This window comes from Lacerta agilis, chromosome 7 (assembly GCF_009819535.1).
Source record: "Lacerta agilis isolate rLacAgi1 chromosome 7, rLacAgi1.pri, whole genome shotgun sequence".
NCBI lineage: Eukaryota > Metazoa > Chordata > Lepidosauria > Squamata > Lacertidae > Lacerta > Lacerta agilis.
The window spans coordinates 67,838,264-67,861,164 of record NC_046318.1 but is presented as its reverse complement, the minus strand read 5'-3'; the positions used below and the strand labels follow the sequence as shown (position 1 = coordinate 67,861,164).

The 22,901-nt window shown below is 41.6% G+C and overlaps 1 protein-coding gene across 1 annotated transcript in view; it reads left to right on the top strand.

Annotated features, from left to right (window-relative positions):
• The window catches only part of NUDCD1 (NudC domain containing 1), a 47,342-nt gene that overhangs the window by 5,681 nt on the left and 18,760 nt on the right, over window positions 1–22,901 (top strand). Inside the window, exons 2-7 of the mRNA XM_033155754.1 lie at window positions 24–178; window positions 4,802–4,987; window positions 9,302–9,485; window positions 12,603–12,788; window positions 13,549–13,759; window positions 19,288–19,432. Coding sequence (XP_033011645.1) covers window positions 24–178; window positions 4,802–4,987; window positions 9,302–9,485; window positions 12,603–12,788; window positions 13,549–13,759; window positions 19,288–19,432 — 1,067 coding nt within the window. The remainder of the gene's footprint in view (window positions 1–23; window positions 179–4,801; window positions 4,988–9,301; window positions 9,486–12,602; window positions 12,789–13,548; window positions 13,760–19,287; window positions 19,433–22,901) is intronic.

Here is a 22,901-nt window from a genome sequence, read left to right as displayed (position 1 = left end):
TGGGTTTGTGTTTTGTTTTTCAGCGGTAGCAGAAGTCAAACTCCGGGATGATCAGTATACCCTGGATCACATGCGTGCCTTTGGCATGTACAATTATCTACACCTGGATCCCTGGTACCAAGATAATGTTTATTATGTTGATCAACTTGGAAGAGTCATGAATTTAAGCATTACTCTGGTAAGGATGCCACACAAAAAAGAAATAAAAAGTTAAGTCAGTCGCCTCAAACTGAAGTCCATTGATTTCACTTGTTCTTCTTTGAGTATGACTTCCTCGGATGCCACCAAGTAAATACTAGTATTCATAATATGAACTTACTTTTTAACATTTTTTTCAGTAACTTGAATATCATTAAACATCTTTGTGTTTATGATTTGTAATTAAAAGAGATCAGACGTTATAGAATTGATTTTTTAAAAAAAAAATGCGCTTGTGAATTTAAATATGGGCATTTCTCAATTCCATTAATTGTGTGATCCAATAAAGAATACACATCCTCCAATAATATTGGTATTTCACTATTCATTGCTATTAAATAAGCTACCCAACACATTTGCACGATATTAACTGCACTGTATTTCATCTTAGGGAGTCAAGTATTGCACTCACAGGGTTATGCACTGTTTAATTATGTGTATTCAGTTAAATTAGTTGCACAGACCAATACTTCGCACATTTCTTTCTTCAAATTTGAAGTTAAAACTGAAGCTGCAGGCTTACTAATTGCTTAGATGGGGTCGTGTGACACTCTTGCCATCTCTAATGTCTGTTCAGACAGTCCCGGAAGGCAAATGTACAACATGTGCTTCCATCTAATAATCACTCTGTGCTTAGGTTTCTGCATACTGAAATGATTTTACTTTATTTGTGATCCCTTCCAGAGCCGGCACATACTTATTTGTGAAATATCCCGATCCTTCTCAAAGGCAGTGATTCAGATAGAGAATGCTTTAGGTTTTACAAAGAAAGGCAGGCCCCTGTAGCTATCCCTGGCCAAGCTTGGAAGGCAGTTGTCTTTGTTTCTTTGCAGAAAGTGCTGCCATTGTTTATAAAGATCTGAGGACAACATACTATTAGGAAAGAGGCAAGATTGCTGGGCAGACATGGTGGATGGGAACTGAGAAACTAAGGAGACATGGCCAAAAACAGAATACGTAGTAGGCTGATATGAGCAGGAAGGATGGATGGAGGAGGCAGAGGTTAGTGGAAAGCGATGCGGAACAGCAGGGAAACTCAAGCAACGGGTTTGGGGTAATGCAATTGACAGAAAATGGGCAAGCAAAGGTATTCTGTAGGTCAATGGGACAATGGGGAAGCAAGGTTAAAGAGGCAATGGAGTTTGAAGGTTGCTGAACTTCCTGCTTGAACCAGTCAGCAGAATATTTGACTACAGTCTGTTGAATAATATTGCAGTAGTATAACTTTCAAAATAGTGTGGTTAAGAAGTGAGACAAAGATGGAAATAACTGTTTCCACCCGTAAGGATTGTGAGAGGTGGATAATGTGCTTCTGTGACTTGTTTGCTGAGAAATGTGCCCCTGCCTCAATAAATAATTGAGGAAACAAATTTGTCGCACTTCTTACTCAGAATTTGTTATAGAGGTGTACAGAGAAGTATAAAACCTGACGTTTCTCTGAACCTTTTGGAAGTATTGTTTTTTTAAAAAATAATAATAATGATTGCCGTAAAAACAGTTTTCACACACACACACAAAGCTCTCTCCACTCTGAAAGCAAAGTTATTTCTTTTCCTTCCCTTCCAAATAATTATGCTGGTCGTGATGGGATGAGCTTTCCCTTCCTCATTTCTGCTATATACTTAGAAATTGCAGCTCTGGGTGAGGTGCTGCCCTAGAGTTATCAGCAAACTGTTTCCAGCAAGCAGGTCATGGTGTCATTCTGTGTGGGTATGTGCCAGAAACATTGTGCTCATACTAAATGCTAACTATTGAAGAGCTGTTACCTTGGAGACCATGATGTTGAAAGACTTTTTTGGTCCCTGAAAAATGGAAGCTGACTTCAAGAGGGAACTTGATATTTAGGTGAGAGTGTAGGTTGTCTGGGAACAAATCATCTTAGTCCCATCTGTAATGGAGAGGGCATCTGAAGCATCTAGTTTTATCATTCATGTCCAAGAACTTTAGGAGCTAAGCCTATGCAGCCTATTCTTCCAGTCCATTTCCAAGTGCAATACAAGGTGCGAGTTATTACCTAAACGGTTTGGGACCAAAGTACTTGAACAACTGGTCTCTCTTACCCTTTAAGATCAGCAGTTGTGCCCCTCTTGCGTGTGCCATTTCCTTCTAAGGAAAGTGGTAGCATGCAAGAGAGCTTTCTCTGGTTGCTCCGATATGTGGAAATCCCTGCCTCACAGGGTTACATTAGTTTACCCATCATTTTGTGTTGCACTGGCAATTCAAAACATTCCTTTTTGAATGCAATTCGATTCTGTTGTGCTTATAACGTGTTGAGTCTGAGTGCTGTTCTGTATGTATATTCCTGGGGTTGCTGCAGATTTTTGTTTGATTTGCTCCATGTTTGCATTACTGTTCTGAGCCACTTTGAGCAATCCCTTTGTGTATGGGAAAGCAGGGTATGTATTTTAAAAATAATAATAACTCACAAAACAGAAAATACACACACACTGCATTTTGCTTTGGTGAGAACCTAAGAGCCCTACTGGATTGAACCAACATCCATCCTGTCTAGCATCCAAATACTTCTGGGAAGCAGAGCATGAAGGCAACATCCCTTTTTCTCTTGATGGCTAAAACAGAACTGAAAATGCATATACTGTATTGATATTTTTACCATGTTGAGATTACAATTTTTAACACTCAGTTTTATAGCAAAGCCTGTTTGATCAAAACTGCATAAAAGCACCTGTTTAAATCTTAGTCTAAACTACGTATCTGAAGAGTGTGCTAGAATTGTTTTGACTTTCTTTGCATACTGTTTAACTGTTGCCTTAGTGCAAACACAATATTGTCTTATTATATATATATATATATATATATATATACACACACACATTTTTTTAATGACTATGGAAAAAGAGATGCATCCAAACAGTAGCAGTTGAGAGATGAGTAGCCTTGCTTTCCTGGCTTCCAAACATTGCAGATGCTTCTGGTAACCAAGAGGGGCAAGGCAGCAGGCAGGTTGGAAGGTGCAGTGGCACCACATTGAATTGACTCTGCCACTGCATCCCCACTGCTTTGCCTCTCTCCCTCTTGGTTACTGGCAGCAGTGTCCTTTGCAGTGAGAAGCCACACAAGTATTGCCACACCCACACTGTGCCAACCCACACTGCATTCAAATATAAGTAGTGTTGCTAACTGTAACAAAATAGTCAGCCTTCTTCCAGTGAAAATGTTTTCTCTAAGCATGCCATCTTCAGATTCATCTTGTTTTAAGGTATTTATAAACTGACTCTCATTTTAACAGTAAAAGCATACAAGGTTTTGCTTACAAGGCTTGAAAAAAGAAAAAGCAGAAGATAATACCAAACACTTCCCTAACTCACTAAACTGAATAGCTACGTGCCACATGTTTCTTAGCATATTTGTAGCTTTTAAGCTGGCATGACCTCTTCCCTCTGCCAAAAGATATATATTGCGCAAAGGAGAAGCAGTTGCATTCAGAATGTGATTTAGTGCATGCAAATTCAATCTTAGCATCTCCGTGTAGGATTGGGACTGATCCCTGCCTGAAACCCTAGAGAACTGCTGCCAGTCAGTGCAGCCAATCCTGAGCGAGATGGAGCAGTGGGATGACATGGTATAAAACAACTTCCTTTGTTCCTAAAGGAATTTCCCCATAGACAGTAATTTGCAGGCTGGCTTTGTCCCATGGGCTGCCAGTTGCCAACCTGCTTCTAATATAGGGAAGCTGAAGCCTTTTCACAATTTATCAGATAACTGCATTCTGGATCTTTTACATTCTTTTCTTCATGTTTTTATTATGTGTATAATTTATGTAACTTGTTAAGTCATAAAAATAGTGATTCATAATAGCAGGGATGATTTAATAATACTAGTAAATTAATAAAATTTCCGCAGCAAAGATATATATATATGATGGATGTATCTTATTAGAATAAAAAGGCAATTGTACCAACCAAGCAATATCCCATATATATTTTTCCAGCCATTGCAAAATTGTTGGAGATTGTGAAATTAGTATTACATGGCAATACTAATGTATACAATTGCAAGCAAGTTACTTATCTCTAGAACTGTTGCTTCCATCATAACCTTTATGTAATTCAACAAAATCATATTTGGGGCCAGAAGAATATTATACCTGGACATATTTGAGTATCATTTAACACCCCCTTCCAGAAATTGCACATACATGTGTGTGCCATGAGAAAATGCGCATGAAATATGCCTTGTGTTACCTTTTCAACATTTGTCTGTCATATTTGGATGTATCTATTTCTTTAAACCTACACAGAGTCAAATAACACTGAAACTTTTTTATATGATTAACTGGATCCTCAAAATTATTATTGTCATGTACCAGTTGTAGGTTTTTCTTAATATTCGCTCTCCTGGTATGAATTTCTCTAGGGCTCAGTTCATATGTCATCCTTCTGATAAGGGGATGGTGGCAATTTGTTATCCTGAGATAAGAATGAGGTGTCTCTTCCCCTCGTATTCCAAACTATTTGCTGATAAAATATGTGAACTTGCATTCATGTTAGGCCAATAGCAAACATTTGCCAGCAACGTTTGTTCATCAAGGTGTGATTGTCACTCGTCTAATTTCAACTCTGTTCTTGTTTCCTACTTACAGGACACTGCCTTAAAAAAGCCCAGAGAAGTATTCAGGCTTCCTGCAGACTTGATAGCTTGTGATAATCGCCTTTGTGCATCTGTACACTTCACATCTTCTACCTGGGTTACGCTTTCAGATGGAACAGGAAGGCTGTATCTGATTCGAACAGGAAAACGTGGTGATGGCTCATGTGAAAAGTGGGAAGTAAGTATTGTAAAGCCTAGCTTTTCTGTTTCCAGATGGTTGAATGTGCTTAAGCAAAGCTAGAAGTTACTGCCTCTTCCTGTGAAAACCAGTTCTTCCCCTCTTATTGCATCTTGAAGGTCTTCTGATCTCCAGAACCTTAACTTGGGTCATCCTTCATTTGTGCTAGAACACTTGCCAATCAGGGTTATATGGTATCCAAGGCATGCTACCTTACTTAACATGTACAAGAGCAGTCTAGGAAACCCTGCCAGCTGGAGAGGAGAATGTATGGCAGAGAAGGCGAATTTTGAACAGGGAATGGTGCAAGAGAGACTGAGAAAGTACAGTGGTACCTCTGGTTGCGAACGCCTCTGGTTGTGCACGCTGCGGGTTACGAGCGAGCTCCAGTAACCCAGAAGTAGCCGCTCCCGGTTGCAAACTGCCCTGGGATGTGAGTGGAAATTGCGCGTCAGAGGTGCGGGCGCAACAAGAGGCACGCCCTCGCTAATAGCGCCTCATGTTACAAGCAGTTTCCAGTTATGAACGGACCTCCGGAACGGATTCAGTTCGTAACCAGAGGTACCACGGTATATGAGAGTGAGAAATGTCTTGCAGAATTGGTTGAAAAGTTCAGTATTTGGTTTTAAATAGTTGCCACACAGAGATCTCTATGAAGCTTACAAGCAGGCACGAAGGCAGCAGGTACCCATTGTGGTGCCATCCTAGTTTCTGATACTTGGGTATACTGCCTCCAAATGTGGTGCTGTCATTTGGACAGGCATCTAGTGGCAAGTACATTTTTTTCAAAAAAAATAGAAAAGAAAAAGGTTTTATTCCAAGCCTCAGAGAAAAGTGATCCCCCTGATCTTGTACTGAGCCTCAGTAAAGCTCAGAAAGCAGTGAGATGTAGGCAAGCAGGGACAAAACCTTTTCTCTCAGCATGTCCCAAGCTTGGAAGCCCAGGGGAGGGTGGGGCTCACCTCTGCAGTCTTGCTGGACTTTGTAAGCACTTCAAATACCTCTAGTTGGAGGTGTCATGTTATAATCAGGACCCCATAGGATAGGTGGCCAGCACACCTTTTGACTGGCTACCAAAGCCAGCCAAATTTTCTGTACCCTTGCATTTTGTTGCCATGCTGTATGTGTAGCCTGGGGCCCAACTGCACATCTGGGTAGCACATCCAGAAAGCAATTGAAGTTACTCAGACGAATCTCTCCTGCTGATAGTTCTTAAGTGAATTTGAAAACAGATGTAGAAATGCCAAGTGCTGAAGCTATGGTGGTCTTAATGTCTGAAGCTGCTTCATTCTGAGTCATTCTATCCCAGATCTGTTTACTGTGATTACCTGTTTAAGGCCTTTCTACGCCCTGCAGCCTGCGCTTATGGGGCAGGCACTCCCAAACTCGGCCCTCCAGCTGTTTTGGGACTACAATTCCCATCATCCCTGACCACTGGTCCTGTTAGCTAGGGATGATGGGAGTTGTAGTCCCAAAACAGCTGGAGGGCAGAGTTTGGGAATGCCTGTTATGGGGACTTGGCTAAGCACTGCCTATGACACACTAGTCCTGTGTGGTACTCTGTGGCTTCTCCCATTACATTCAGTGTTACGGAGTCAAGGTAACTATAGTAAAAGTACATTTGAAGTGGAAGTCAAGCAAATATAAGCACATTAAGTGAAAAGGCGTATGAGAAGTATGCATCTTTCTAAAGTGTCTCGTGGGGATGTTGCTGCCTTTCGAAGTGTGCCTTTCATAGTCACTCTGTGATTTTGTTGATACTTGAAATGTGAAATTTGATTTTGTTTGCAAGTCATAGATCTGCAACCATAATTCATCAGGAGAGTTAAGTATTAATATAAACAGTGGAAGAAATTTGTGAATTCCATTTTAGCATTAATAGTGTTTAGATGGGCACTAATCCTAGCTTTATACCATAAGTGGTTTCATTGAGCATTGAAGAATCCACTTTGCTTGCCTTATTTCCCAGCATCCTAAATTGACTATCTGAACTGTTTTTGAGAGAGAATAATGCAGCATAGAGATTGTTTCTCCCCCTTGCTTCCTGGCAAAAGACACAGCAGTAGCAGAACATGTCATCTGTGTCTTGCTATGAGGGTTCAAAGCACTTTGCATATGTTGATTCATTAACAACAGCACGACTGTAGTCAAGTCATTATTGTACCTGTTTTGAAAATTGAGGGGTTGAAATGTAAATTAAATGGTGATGTACATAAACCCACCTACTTACACATACGTATCGGAAACATATCTTACTGAGCAGGTGAAACGCTTCGAAAGAATACCCAACACTAAAGCTATCCATTCATCAGTAATCTGATAACACAAAGAGCCAATAGTGACCCACCTTGTCATAAAGAGCAGCAACTTCCGACTGGCATCTCCATCTGGGCAATCAGTATTTCAGACATGGACTGAGCCTCTCTCAGATAATTCATCCCTATTTCCCTTCAGATCACCTGTCAGGGGGCTGCCCTCGCCGGAAGGCAATGAGTTGTCAGGGCTTTATCGGTATCGTGAGCCCCCGCCTCAACTGCTGAGCAATTCATCTTCATCCAGTCAGGAAGGCAGTGATCCCTCTAGTGGGGAGGGAGAGATGGGAGCGGGAAGTAGGAGTCAGGGCTCTGACAGGGAAGGAGAGCCCGAGCACCAAGCAGAGGCTGGAGGGGAGGCACCTCTTCCGTCTCCCCACTTGCGCAGGGGGGAAAGGCGCAGAGGGGGTAGGCGGGGGTTCCGCATTCCGTGCCTTTTATGCTGGGCAAAGAGCCGGAAGGGGCCATTCCCGGACTCTGCCGAAGGATGAGCTGGACGTCTTTTTTGTAGCTGCACTGTATATATTTGCACAATAAAGAAACCTAGTTTTAGAAGCCTCGGAGTCAGCCTGGTTACTCATGAGCAGCCACTGAAAACCTTACATCACCCAACTCTGACAGCAGCTGGTAACCAATAATAAAACGTTATGCATATTGATTTCAGAATCAAGTCTGCAGTCGGCAGGGATTGTATGACTTTTGCCTTGTTCATTTTAAAAAAAACCAATTCCTGGTTCTAAGATAATCGCACAGCTAGGGTATGATATCTGTACATCGTATAAAAAGTATGTGACACAAAAGCTTATATTCAGACTTCCACGGTGTGAAATCTCTTTCAGTGCACGGGATATCTAAGTTATTAATGCTGCTTATCATTGGGGACTGTTTAAAGAGAAAGTTGATGGAAGGCGACTTGTTTGTAATGCTTTTTCAACATAATGGCATATATTTTTGCTGTAAGCCCTTACTTATCTAGATGTACTTTATGCTGTGGGGGAAAGCTTGCTAGTTTGCAAACCAGGGTCATGCTGATTTTCCATATGAAAGAGTAAATAATCTGTTTCCTGTGAACAGTTGTCTAAAAAAGCGAAGTGGTCCTAAGCAAGTGCATATCCAAATTTTCAAGCATTAGTATAACTTGAATTTTATTTCCGTGTCAGTTTACAACAAAGTCCATAAATGCTATACAATAAAACTTTGGGGGCAGGGTTAATACAAAATCCACAGTAAATACAGATACTGAAACCTACCGGTAGGTAACAATGGTTGCAAATGCTTATTTATTTATTTATTTATTAAAACATTTATATGAGTGGTCAGCAACTTCCTTCTTCCCTCTGCCTGCTCCCTGATGCTCAAAAACTGCTCAGTGAATACACTGGTGCTTTCTAGTAACAGAGCATGATTGCAGCCAATTTTTCTACCCATTTTTTAAAAATACTTTTGACCAAAGTTGATGACAACTCATAACCCTTCTTCAAAACCCATTTCCTTCTAATTACAGGGCTTAAAATACAGAGTCATTATCAAGTCTGGTTTTTTTGGACTGTACATTGCCCACACATTTATTAGACAGTGGAAATGATCTAGTTTTCAGGGGTGGTGGGAATATCAGATTCGCAGGCACCAGAATCAAATTAATGATACGCATGAAACAAGTAAAAATGGGAAGAAAAATCTATGCTTGAAATGAAAATGATGCTATGCTTTCAGTGAGTTTTTAAACCCACTGCCAATAAAGCTGGATGGATGTCTTGGAAAAATGAGTGTTGTGTGTGCCTCGTCAGCATTTTCTGAAAGGTAATAACTCTTCTGGAACCAGGTACTAGAGCAGAGATGCAGAGCTGCCACCAAAATCCAACATTCCTGCGTCATCTTCTCCCCCATCCCACTCTGCAATGTATTCTTGTCTCATCCTTGAGTTATCTGTTTGATCTGAAACATGCATTGTGCATTCAGAAGGCATGACACAGTAGCATTCACAAAGTCCGTCTCTTCTCAGATACTATTCAATGAAGAATTCGGGAGTCCCTTTGTTATAGTCCACAGCATCTCCTTTCTGCAATCTGATGCTCATTCAGTTGGCGTACTGCTCCTTCGCGTAGAAAAAGATGAATTGGATGTACAAGGCAGTGGCTTCCATGTTTCCTTGGAATGGGTCACAATTACAAAAACAACCAAGGAGAGTAAGTATTTTACTTGCCGTTGCTTTCCTTGTGTCTGAAAAAGAGACCCGTACTTCTTTTATGTTTAGGAAGTTGCCATTCCAGTGGCTCGGGTAGCTGGAAATAATTTTGTCATCTTTTTGATAGTTTAGTGAAAGATCTGAATCTGAAGTCCTTTGGGGGGCTGTTGGATCCCTGAGAGTAAAATAGTCACCAAGGAAGGCAACAAGCATGTTGTAAATCAAATTTAAATCAATGGGGCTGGCTTCTAAGTCAATGGGTGTCTTGGTAATGTGGCTGCTGTGTGCCCCCATTAGTATTTCCCATAATGAAAACCCAAGCTTGCAACCGGTGTGTGTACACATGGAGCTGGAACCAGACATTAAGGGCAGATGCAGGGATGCTGTCCAAAGAGCACCTTTGCAATTTCTCCTCTCTCCCCTGGAATCATTATGAGATGCTAATTGCAACTCAGTTGTCAGACCACTGATCCTTCTGTAGTCCAAACAGCAGCATCTGTGCACAAGAGCTGAGGGGGAACCCACATTTTGCACAGAAGACAAACAAGTCTTTAAAAGGGAAAGCACTTTTATTTATTTTCAAGGTATTTTCAGACCACCTTTTAGGCCCAAACGCTCAGCTTCTAACATGTATTGGGAGGGGACCCCAAAAACAGCCCAGTGAGGACCAAGCCTTCTTAGAAGGCATTGAATGCAGGTTTACTGGAGCAAAAGTGAATGGAATAGAGGGGTTATGGAAGGAGAAGGAATGGCATGGAGCATCCTGAAGAGGAGAACTCCCTCTGCATGGCATTTTGTAATCCCAAATCTGTGATTTGATATTGTCACAGGACAATATTTGCCTTTTCACTTAGTTGGCTGCCCCTTGCAGGGCTTGGGATAGTTGCAGCATGATGATGTTTTGCCAATACTATTGTTCCCGCCACCAAAATACAGTGTGTATCCTGCCTCTCTGTTAAGTATTCTGGAGGTGGCTAACAACATACGTTACAAAAAAAATCCAAAAAAAAAAAATCCAATGCCCACAGTAAAACCATTGTGATGCTGCTCTTTCCTGCTTGTACCACTCTTCCTTCAAAAGTATTTTTCACTTCAGTGCCACTCTTTCATATAGACAAACGGCTCCTGTGCATCCCACATGAAGGCTAAGCAGTAAGAAGATCAAGGCAGTATTAAGTTCTCTTTCCCCTCCCCAGCCGATCAGTACAGAAACACCCAGTGCCCTCAGGCACCAGTCATGGCTGGCTGGAACAGAAACTCCATGTTACCTCGGAGCCATCTTTTAGAATAGCTTACCTGCTGATGCAAAGAACCTTGCGGTAAATATTAATATGGCCTTTATTTGTATTCCTGTGTTCAACAGATCCTGCTGCCTTCTTGTAGCGGTTATTGGTATCTAATTTTATGCATTTCCTGAGGTCTTTCCAACACAGTACTACTGGTGGTTACTTTAAAAAAAAAAGTCATTGGGGCTGGGTTTTAATTACAAACCACAAAAGAGCAAATGTAGGAAAGAAAAGGCTAACGAAATAGCTAGAAGACCAATAGAGAATTGTCTCTTTTAGGGCAGCAAAATGAATTTGGTATTGTTATCAGCCTGGATATTTATTGTGTAGCTGCTTCAGATGAATGAAACGGGTTGCTGAAAAGTGCTGTATTTATTTAAGTGTATGTATTTAAGGAGAAAACGATTCTTAGAATAATACTGTATCAGGGCTTTCACTGTTTTCTGAAATGGTAACCCTCTGTGTGGGGCTACCCAGTTTTACAAGCTATGCCTGACATAAATGGAAACAACTAGATGGGTGGTGTGGGTTTGCATACGTGCAGCCAGAATCCCAAGGAAATCCCAGTGCACTCTGGCATTTCTGTGCAACAACAGAGGAGTGAGATGCTAGTTATTAGAGGGTTCATCTTATGAACAAAAGGACCCAGGTGGCGCTGTGGGTTAAACCGCAGAGTCTAGGGCTTGCTGATCAGAAGGTCGGCGGTTCGAATCCCTGCCACGGGGTGAGCTCCCGTTGCTCGGTCCCAGCTCCTGCCCACCTAGCAGTTCGAAAGCACGTCAAAGTGCAAGTAGATAAATAGGGACCGCTCCAGCGGGAAGGTAAACGGTGTTTCCGTGCGCTGCTCTGGTTCGCCAGAAGCGGCTTTGTCATGCTGGCCACATGACCCGGAAGCTGTCTGCGGACAAACGGCGGCTCCCTCGGCCTATAGAGCGAGATGAGCGCCGCAACCCCAGAGTCGGACACGACTGGACCTGATGGTCAGGGGTCCCTTTACCTTTACCTTATGAACAAAACAGGCTACTAAATTAGGTTAAGACAAAGCGGAAACGGGGTCATTCTAGGGACGTACCGGTATTCTTCTGTAAGGCTATACAGAGGGGCAAATCCTTAACAACTAGTAAAGCTCTCTATTTGCAATAAAAAAATATTAGCAAGGATGCCTCAGAGGATGTGGGTAATGGGTAGAAGAGGCTTACGACATACAGGTTTTATTCCAAATATGACAGGAGGAAGCTCAGCATATGGAAACAAAGAAATTGTCTCATCAAGCTCTCCAAATTGGCAACAGATTTAATTGTCTTTGGAGAGAGTGAGGTAATGAGAGCAGAGCCAAGTGTACCCGGGAAGCCTTAAAAGCAGCATGAATCCTCCATGAATGGGGTCAAAAATGGTTTCTGGAGACCATTTGCCTAGAAATAGTCTTCATTACAGTCCCGCAGGTGAGAGTCAACAGTACTACTCTAGAAGACTTGTCAAAGACCATAAACCTTGGAGATGTTTGTGTTTGTTTGCGTTCTTTCTCACACTGCTACCCCATGACCCTGCAATCAGATAGAATTGACTTTTTTTCAAGTAGTGCTTTGGGGGTTACCTTGCAGTCTGTCATGCCAGGAATATTGAAAGCCTGCTAGATTGAAAAGCCTGCAGACACCTATCTCAGCATTTCTGCATTGACTTTTTGTATTTTTCAAGATCTTCCAACTGAGGAACGTGTCGATTTCTGTTAAAGTCAACCATCCAGCGTGTTGGATTTTTGTCCTTTAAAAACTGGGATGAGCAAGGCTGGGTGGTGCCAGCACATTCAAAGGAATTGTTTCTCTCTTGATCAGGTGACCATGGGTACGAAATCTCCAAGCGTCGAGTTCTTCAAGGAAAGTCAGTTCCGCATTATGCCGCTATAGAGCCAAGTGGCGATGGCCTGATGGTTATTTCGTACAAGCCCTATTCTCTCACACAGAATGGTGAGGATAAGCATGACAAAAGTGAAAAGGAGAAAGCAGAGGAAAACAAAAAAGGTAACCTTGCATTCCTGACAATAGGTTAGACAACTAGCTCATTATTGATTATTGCTTTATAAATTTCTCTCTCACCTTTCAGGGCACGCTGGGGAACAAAGCATGGTCTTGGAGCTTATATTTGTGCTAGAAATGCAGTGCACTGTACATTCAGTGCAGCCTTAAGTGTTAGTAGTATGGTTTTAAATCAACCTGTCAGTTCTCCAAATGAGCAAGATGCAGCTTGTTTATTTGGAAGGGTGAATAGCTTGATGACCATTACCTGAGGATTCGGCAGACTTAACAAGTACATGCCTCAAGACAAAAGCTGATCACCTGCAGGGATTAGGAAAATTATTGCTTCCCCTCTCCACATGCGCAGCATTTCACTTAATTGATTATACGATGCTGTATTGACTTCTGAAACAACAGGGAGCACTTGGTATGTTGGATAGGCAGCATTTCAGAGGGTAATCTTAGTGTGATGTTTCTGTTTAATGCAAGGGATCTCCTCTTAACTTCTGTTTTGTTCTGGCACAGGTTTTCCATGTTAAGGTAGAAAGATTTGCTCAAAAAACCTCATAAAAAAAAACAGGGAAGGGGAGAGAGAGAAACATCTTTTTCTGAAAATTTCCAGGTTTTTTCTCCCAGGCCTTCACATCTCTAGCAGGTCGTAGTCCAACATTCCAAACCACTACACCACCCTGCCTGTCCTACAGGTGTGCTCAGTGTTGCAGTTCATCATCAGTGATCCATTCATTTTTGTGTTCTTTGTCTGTAGAACCTCTCTACTACTGGCAAGAGACCGAAGATGATTTGACAGTTACTTTTCAGCTGCCAGAAGACTTTGCCAAAGAGGACATTCGAGTCCGCTTTTCTCCAGACCATCTCAGTGTCGCGCTGAAAGATCCCCTCAGCCCTGTATTAGAAGGAACGCTTTTTTCATCGATTGATCACGAGAGCTCCACGTGGATAGTTAAAGAAAATAATAGGTATTTCTTGCAGTACTGAGTAGTCTGGTCGGGTGTCTGTATAGCTGAATGCCTAAGTAGCTCAATAGCCCTGGGCACTAACGTGTGTAATGCTGTGAACCAGAGCTGTCTTATTGGGTGTGCTTCCTTTCCTTGCAGGCTGCTTCCTTTTCTTCATGGAAACAGAAAAGTCATACGTAGACATTTTATAAAGAGAGACAACGGAATTTGAACAGAATTTGAACAAGGAGGAAGGGCCTTCCACTATTTCCAGTACATTTGTTGCTTGATAGGAATTACTGATAAATCCTGTCTTCTCTTTAATGAATGCTTATGATTTAATACTATTACCTTTTGTGCCTCTAAGCAGGCTGCTGCAGCAGCAAAGTTAGTGAGCTATATGCAGTTGTTGTTGTTGTTGTTGTTGTTAATTAAATTTGTGTACTGCCCTATACCCACAGGTCTCGGGGCGGTTCACAAGATAAAATCACAATATAAAAACACAAAATATATAATAAAAACAAAAGCAACCCAATAAACCCCACCTCCCCAACACATCTTAAAAGTGTATTGGATGTCAATCAGCCAAAGGCCTGGTTAAAGAGGAACGTTTTTGCCTGGTGCCTAAAGGTGTATAATGAAGTCGCCAGGCGAACATCCATGTGGAGAACATTCCACAAATGGGGAGCCACTGCAGAATATTATTATTAATTATGACACTTTAGAATTCAGCATGTATGTATTCGCCATTCTAGCAAGATCTATATAGATTTATTTATCTAGAGATCTATATAAATCTAGTGTGTAGTGTTAAATAAAGGAAGAGAGTAACTCAGCACTGGACGCTAATGTAACTTGTTCAGTCCATTTAATGGGAACAAGCATTAAACAAATGTCTTTCATTAGGCCCATTTCAGTATTGGATTTCTCTGAGGGGGGTTAATTTATTTTAATGAAAGCAGCACTATTTTCATACCAGTGAGGCGAACTATAGACTGAAAATTAAAATGCTTTAGCTCATCTTGGCATGGATAACTTAGAGACGTCTACTGTTGCTTTCGATTAAAGTTTTGAAAATCTATCCAGTTTTCCAAGAGATTTTTGTTGTTTTAACAGCCTTAATCAATCATTTTATTTGTACGCCAAAGTTAAAACTGTGCTCAAGGCCACTTATGACGTACAGTGGTACCTTGGGTTAAATATGCTTCAGGTTACATACTCCGCTAACCCAGAAATAACGCTTCAGGTTAAGAACTTTGCTTCAGGATAAGAACAGAAATCGTGCTCTGGCGGCGCAGCGGCAGCGGGAGGTCCCATTAGCTAAAGTGGTGCTTCAGGTTAAGAACAGTTTCAGGTTAAGAATGGACCTCCGGAACAAATTAAGTACCTAACCACAGGTACCACTGTATAAATAATTACATATTTATGCAAACATAACAAAAGTAGTCATAAACAAAACATCAGAAAGTGCACAACCAAATTGAACAATTTCCACATAGATCGTATTATCCAAAATAAAGATACATGTTAAACATTCTGCTTAGCTATTTGCAGAGAAGGTTAGGAATTCTGTCCAGTACAAATGCATATAGCCCTCTAGTCATACATTTTGTAACTACATGTGAAGTGAGTGGTGCTTTCTCTTGATCGTTTTGGAATTGAAAAAAAGCCTTTTCTAATCATATCACATATTGATCATGAAAGTGAAAGCCCTTTCCATCTGAATTAACTTGTTGAAAGCAATCGGATTATTTCAGTGCTTCTCCTATCCCCATTATCTTTCCTCCAGCTATCAGTGTTTCGGGTTGATTTGGCTGGCTTTTCTTTCCGCAAAGCTAATTAAGACATTTGCAAGGATCACTTTTGACAACAAATGTGTTTCAAGTTTTTCCTCTGACTTAAGTGTTTGAAAACAAAAGCATGGTAAGGGCTACATTTAGCACTCTATTTTTAGAAATGGAGATAAGTGCATGCTGATCCAATCTTCCAGATTCCTTTTCTTCCCCCCCCCCCCCGTAAAGCTTTTAAAAATACTGCTTTTGCTTTTCCACCCATACCTTTGATATGGGCCAATGGCCGTAATAAATTTTACTACTACTACTACACCCGTACCTTCTAATAGGCAAAAAACAGTTTAACAGATATTTCTGTATAGGAGAAGGAGAACTGGAAGCTTGATTCTGTTGTATGCAGCAGGTCCCAGATTCAACCCCTGACATCTCCAAGCCCATCATAGCTTTGTGAACAGTGCACTTAGCCAGGTGGCCTTGGTTGAACTAGAGATCAAAACGAAGTACATATTTGAAACATACAGTCGTACCTCGTGTTACGAACACTGTGTGTTGCGTTCGTCACGGGTTACGAACCCGCCAAACCCGGAAGTACCGGAACGGATTACTTCCGGGTTCACTCATGCGCAGACGTGCAAAATGATGTCATGCGCAGAAGCGCTGAATCGCGTCGCGCACATGCGCAGACGCGGCGCTTCAGGATGCGGACCTTTCAGGTTACGAACAGGGCTCCGGAACGGATCCCGTTCGTAAGCAGAGGTGCCACTGTATCTGCTTCAGACCATGCTCAGTGACATAATCTTTTGCATGCACTTTGGGAAGTCTCATTTAAATCTATGGCTGTTTCCAGAGCTTCTTTTGCAGCCAGAACACTCCTTTCCTGAGAAGACCCTCTCTGTGTCATCCTGGTGTTTTTGGGTGAAGACAACAGCTTTGGTTGTCCATATCTAGGAAGAAAGCACTGGCTGTTTCCCAAATAAGCATGGTTGTGATCAGGATGCACACTCTGTTTAGAACTTGAAGTATTAGAAGGATAAACATGATATTTATCATTACTCATGTTGCAGTAGTTAAGAGTTCTGGTTTGGATGCTAGCATCTGTTCTGCACACAGAACAGAGCTCTCCCTCTGTAGTCTCTGTTGCCCCCCCAAAAAATTAATCCCTGAAGAGTGGGGAACTGCATGGGATGTGACGCAACACTCTTCTTTCTGCACACATAACCTGGCAGAGGAGCAGGAGTGATGGTCCCAGCAAATATCAGGCACTTCTGTGCACAGATTTGCCTCCTACTTGCACAACAGCACCTTAGCACTGAAACAACTTTTTGGTGTGGTTTTTAAAATATATATAATTATAGTGTGGAATGTATGACACAGTAGGCATGCTAATTAGTGTTATTCTCCATTTTCCAACAGCCTCCTAGAGCAGGTAACACATTGTACTCCAATCTTCATTGTCCCCAGTTTGACAATGCCTTCTTTTAAAAATAGAAGATGCATACTATGTAAATGTTACCTTTAGACAGTACACTCTCATGGTAAAGATTGAGAGGACAGGAGTTAGGAACTTCTGGATACTATAGCAGTGGCTTCCCTGCTGTTCCATGTGGAAGATGGTTTCCAACAAGGCTTAGCACCCAAACCTGCAGATCATCTTAGCACAGGCATAGGCAAACTCAGCCCTCCAGATGTTTTGAGTCTACAGTTCCCATCATCCCTGACCACTGGTCCTGTTAGCTAGGGATGATGGGAGTTGTAGTCCCAAAACATCTGGAGGGTCAAGTTTGCCTGTGCCTGTTTTAGCACCTGCTTAGTTACAAATCAGGAAAATGAGAAATGCTAACAGCACTTATCTTAATACAGAGGACTCATAAAATGTTGCAATGAAATGATACCACTTCAGCTGTGCATGTGGAGACCACATGTTTGGAAGTACTTCTGCATTAAAATCATGCAAACAAAGCAAGTTGGGCCATGCATATATATGAGTGTAAACTTAATTTGCATCATCTTCCCTTCAAAGAAAAGAAAAGAGGATGAAGCTGGGTTCGTTCATTTGTGCACACAATGCTTGTAGCACAAATTACCTTCTACACTATATATCTACTAATTTTATAATCTGTGTACCTCCCTTCACCACATGGTCACTGGATAGATTACAATTTATCGGAATATATGCATACAATGAGATAGAGCGAAAGTACATCCATTTTAATTAAAAACTCAATTTAAATATGTCTGATGCAATAAAATTAAGTAAGACACCAACCAAAAAACCAATAACCGAGCAACAACAGCCTTTACAAGAAAAGCTTTGTTATAAACCAAGGTGAAGAAATGGTTTAGTGACACTAACTTGTTAGGATACCCTTGTTCGGAGGCATCATCTCTGAATACCAGTTAATGGAGGCAAACAGCAAAGGAAGTCTATTGTTTTGGGGCCTGCTAGAATCATCAGGGTGGCCACTAATGGAAACAAGGCGCCTGATTTGATAGCTTGTCTTCATTTCTCATATTTAGTAATTCGTCTAGAATGCAGGTACAACCAATAAGGGTTTTTAGTGTAAGGAAGGTGTAAGGAATTCAACTTGGGGAGCTAACTCCGGCTGAGAGAGGTCAATTTGATTATCTGTTTTCATCTTTATATATATATCTGAGCATTAGACTTATTCATTTTTCGTCTTGTTTTCATAATTGGTTTGGAATTGCTCTGGAATATCTCAGTAATAGTACCAGTCGTGCCACATCTGTGTCTTACCCATTTGATTTTCCCCTCCTTCAGTGCAGCTTTCATTGGATAGTTAATGAAATATTTAGAAGAAGAGTGACCTTTTAATAATGGGTATGGGGAAGGGAGGAATGAGTGGCTAATCTAAATTATGCATTTATAAAGCCAGAGTGGCTTGGTAATTATTAGCTTGTGATTAAGTGCCAAAGTGTAGTATTAATTCTTCAGCACTAAACAAGTTACTTCCCTGCGAGTTCCACGATATGAATTCATCATGTAAGATTTGGAGTACATTGAGAGAGGCAAACTCCCTAAATGGGAGATTTGTTATGTTTATATGGCTCCTCTTCTTTGCTGAATGCAATCTTGAAAATATTTCTTCCCCCACTTTTATAAATTAAAAGGCCGCTTGCCGCATTGAGCCCTGGATTTCGGCAACTTTGGCAAGGTCCAAGGGGCAGCCATATGGCATTCTGATAGAGGACGGCATAATATCAAGCTAACCTATATGTACAATTCGGAAACAGGTCTACAAGTATTGCTGGAAGTAGGAGATCAGGATAGAGTGGAGAGAACTGCCATTAACTCTTTCATTATGTGTGGTTCCAAGTGTCAACTTAAAAGCTTTCCTACAATTTTCTAGTACATGAGCCTCTTGTAGGTTTCCCGTTAAAGTCAAACTGCTTTGGCATCTTGGGATCAAAATCATTTTACTATGGAAGTAACAAAGCCATCGTGCATAAATTCCAAATTCTCCCATGTAAATCAGGAACCTTGTGCAAGTGGTGCAATGTTGCTCTGCTTTATTTCAGGTGCATCTCCCTTTCACTGCAGCCCACAAAGTTCCCTATCTAGATTTTGATGAAGATTTTGGGGACATGGGTGGGGGAGGTACATGTGTCGGTGGGGAGGGACAGGGAAATCTAGTAAGAGCTGCCTTTCCACTCCTTCAATGCTGGATACTACCTGATACTGATAATTTTGACCCACACATCAAATTTACCAATATTCGTCTCTTTATCTCTTTGCAGCTTGGAGATTTTCCTGATTAAGAAGGAAGTGGGACCTTTATGGCCAGAACTGATAGTTGGTGACTCTCGGGGGGAATATGTCATGGATCCAGCCAAGAGTGCCTCAATAGCTGAGCGCCTGACGCATCTAACCTCTGATGAAATGGTAAATTGCTGGTCAAAGAGAACTCTTGATTCTAAGAGGGAAATTAGTCTTATCAAATTGCTGCAGATTCTTTAAGTCAATCTCACTGAAGCAAGTCCCGTAAGTCAGTGTAAATTACTACCTAGCACACATGTGGATAGACAACCTGCAGCCCTCTGCTAGTGCCCCTGACCGCTGCAAAATTTCACTAGCTGAAGGCTGAGTGGACTGCAGCTGCAACGGGGAGCAGGGGGGAGGCACACAGGAAGAGTCACCCCTTTCTGCCTTCTCTCTGCTGTAAAGTGGGGGCCCGCAAGGGCCCTGTGGGAGGTTTGGCTTAGGGCATTTCCTAATCTGGGGTAGGGCCCCTTCCTAGCTGGAATCTCTGCCCCTGGTTGCCCAGTGGGACCCTAGACTTCCAACACTGGCTGACACTCATGGTGGGCGTTTGTTTAGCAGTTGTGTGGTTTGTCCTGAAAGCTCTGAACAACTGTTTGGTGGGTTCGGAGGAGTGCTGCTGTCTCTCCTGGGTCTGTCCTTCAGTCCAGTAGTGAGAGATTGTGTGTGTGTGTGTGTGTGTGAGAGAGAGAGAGAGAGAGAGAGAGAGAGAGAGGAGGAAGAAGGAGGAGGAGGAGGAGTTTGGATTTGATATCCCGCTTTTCACTACCCGAAGGAGTCTCAAAGCGGCTAACATTCTCCTTTCCCTTCCTCCCCCACAACAAACACTCTGTGAGGTGAGTGGGGCTGAGAGACTTCAAAGAAGTGTGACTAGCCCAAGGTCACCCAGCAGCTGCATGTGGAGGAGCGGAGACGCGAACCCGGTTCCCCAGATAACGAGTCCACCGCTCTTAACCACTACACCACACCGGCTCTCAGTGTTCGTATGTATGTGTATGTGTATACGTTCATGGGATGTGGCTCTTGAACACCCATCTACTGTTGCCCTTGACGCTTTGAGCAAACCAGGACAAGGTTGTTATGATGAACAGTTAAACTGCTAAAAACACCAATGCTACATTGAGTTCCCACTCCTTTCCTTCACGGAAGGTGGGTGGGTGTCATTGTTGTGCTTCTCACCCCAGTCTCCAGTGGCAGATCAACAATGCAGAGTGCTGGTGGGAACACTTGACAGCACCCATTTGCATAATTATATATTACGGCCAAAGCTGGGGAAGCTTTCTGTTTTCAGCAGCACCAACACATTTCTTATCGCATCTAGTTCAACCCACAAACGCTTGGTAAAGCGGGGCTCACTTCTGCCTGTTTCTGAATTGGTGATAGGGTGGTATAGTGCAGCAATGGATTCTAAGACATATTTAACTCTGAGAAGCCTGCACTGATTTCACTGTTGAAAGACTCGTGTATAGGCAGGTGGTTGGGCTGTGTGGTGGCTGACCATATTGTGGCACAGTTTTTACCTTGATGGTGGTACTTTCTTCAGTAGTTTTATTTACTCCCTCAAAGAGAGAGAGGGGGGGGGGAATGACAACAGTAATTTAAAGCATCCATTTCCAAGGCTGTAGGCTCTCCTATCACAGCGATTAGAGAAGTGTCCCAGGGCACCTTTCAAAGGCTAACAAATGCCTTGTGACACTAAGCTTTTGTGGGCCGAAGCTCTTTTCAACAGCTTCAGAAGATACTGAGATAGCATACCTTCTGGTATTTCACAGCTGATAATAGGGGCATTTTTTGTCCAAGATCCTTATTTTCATGCACTACTTGCGCTTCCTCTGTCTCTTCCTCATCCAGAGAGGCACAGGAGGAGTCAGGGACACATAGCTTTTCTATGAAACAGAGTCTAGGAAGTACATCGGGAACAGAAATTTGTACATGGTGTTATTTCAATAAGAAAATCCAACCCCCATGTTTTCAAATCTATTCCTTCTTCACCCACAGGCATGCATATAAAGGGTAGCTTTAAAAAAATAATAATATTTATTTATTTTGACTGAAAGTTTTATAACGTGCTACAAATTCATAGGAAGTGATATTGAGTATGCTTTTGTGTGAGATGTATCTTCATATTTGCTATAATGTTTCAACTTAATCTTCTAGGATTCAAAATATTCCTGGAAACAACTGAGATGCTGTAGTGCATTATTTGTGCTACAGTAATGTGCAAACTTTTGAGCTAGACCTGATTCTTCTTGATAATAGCCAGTGTTTCATGAATGAGCTTTTATGTGGAAGCCCCTGCAGTGGGCACACTCTTCCCACTGATATGTGTTGTCTACCTTGTGTTGTTTTTGATGCATGCTAAAGACTTTTCAGACAAACTTTCCTCGAGTAGCTGTTGGTCATACATTCTATTCTATCTTATGAGTCAATGGAAGATTGGAATAATTGTGGGATCTTTTGCCCCAAGCCCAAGGCCAGCAGGTCTTGGGCTTCTTTAGGATGCCAAGATGTCTTTTGTCTCCAGAGACCACTGCACTCATGCTGAGTTTGGGGCTCCTGTTATCACGTGATCCCCTCTGTATGGTTATGCCACAGTAACCTAATTGGCAAATAATGCTTATGGCTCTGGTGGTGTAAGGACCCTGCCTATACCCCTATACAGTCAGCTGAAATTAGCCAGCCATTATAGTCTCCATCACCAATGCCATCCCTACACATACTACCTACCTACCTACCAAGGAAACAGGGGTGGGAAGGAGAATTTCACACTGTTGTCTTTGGGCTTTGAAATCTCTTTTTTTATATATATAATTTTTATTATTTTTACACTAAAATACTACAATAATCCTTAACAAACATTTTCATATATTTTCCATTTGGCTACCAAGCCGTGACTTCCGTCAATCCCTTCAAGTGGTTTTCTAAATTTTAACTTGATATTATACTTCTTTAATCAACCATTGCTTACATTTTCAAAAAAAAGAATTTCCCTTACTTTACTATCCTACTTACAATAATAGTTCTACACATTCACTACAAAACTTCTTGAAATCCTATTAACGTATTCAAATGTAAATTGTCTTTCAAATAGTTCGTAAACTTTAACCAGTCTTTGATGAATTTCTGGTCCCGCTGCTCTCGGATTCTTCCCGTTAGTTTGTCCATTTCTGCGTATTCAGTCAATTTCACTGTCCATTCCTCTTTCGTCGGTAATTCTTCTTGTTTCCATTTTTGTGCTAGAAGGATTCTAGCTGCCGCCGTTGCGTATTGGAAAAGTCTGATGTCCTTTTTTTCAATGTCTGTACCTACAATACCTAACAAAAATGCTTCGGGTTTCTTAACAAAATTATATCTCAACATTTTTCTTAACTCATGATATATCATATCCCAATACACTCTCACCTTTTTACAATCCCACCACATGTGAAAAAAGGTGCCGACATTTTGTTTACATTTCCAACACTTATTATCTGACTTATACATCTTAGCTAGTTTAACTGGGGTAATATGCCATCTATACATCATTTTCAATAAGTTTTCTTTTATTGACGTACATGCCGTAAATTTCATTCCTTCCCTCCAAAGTTTTTCC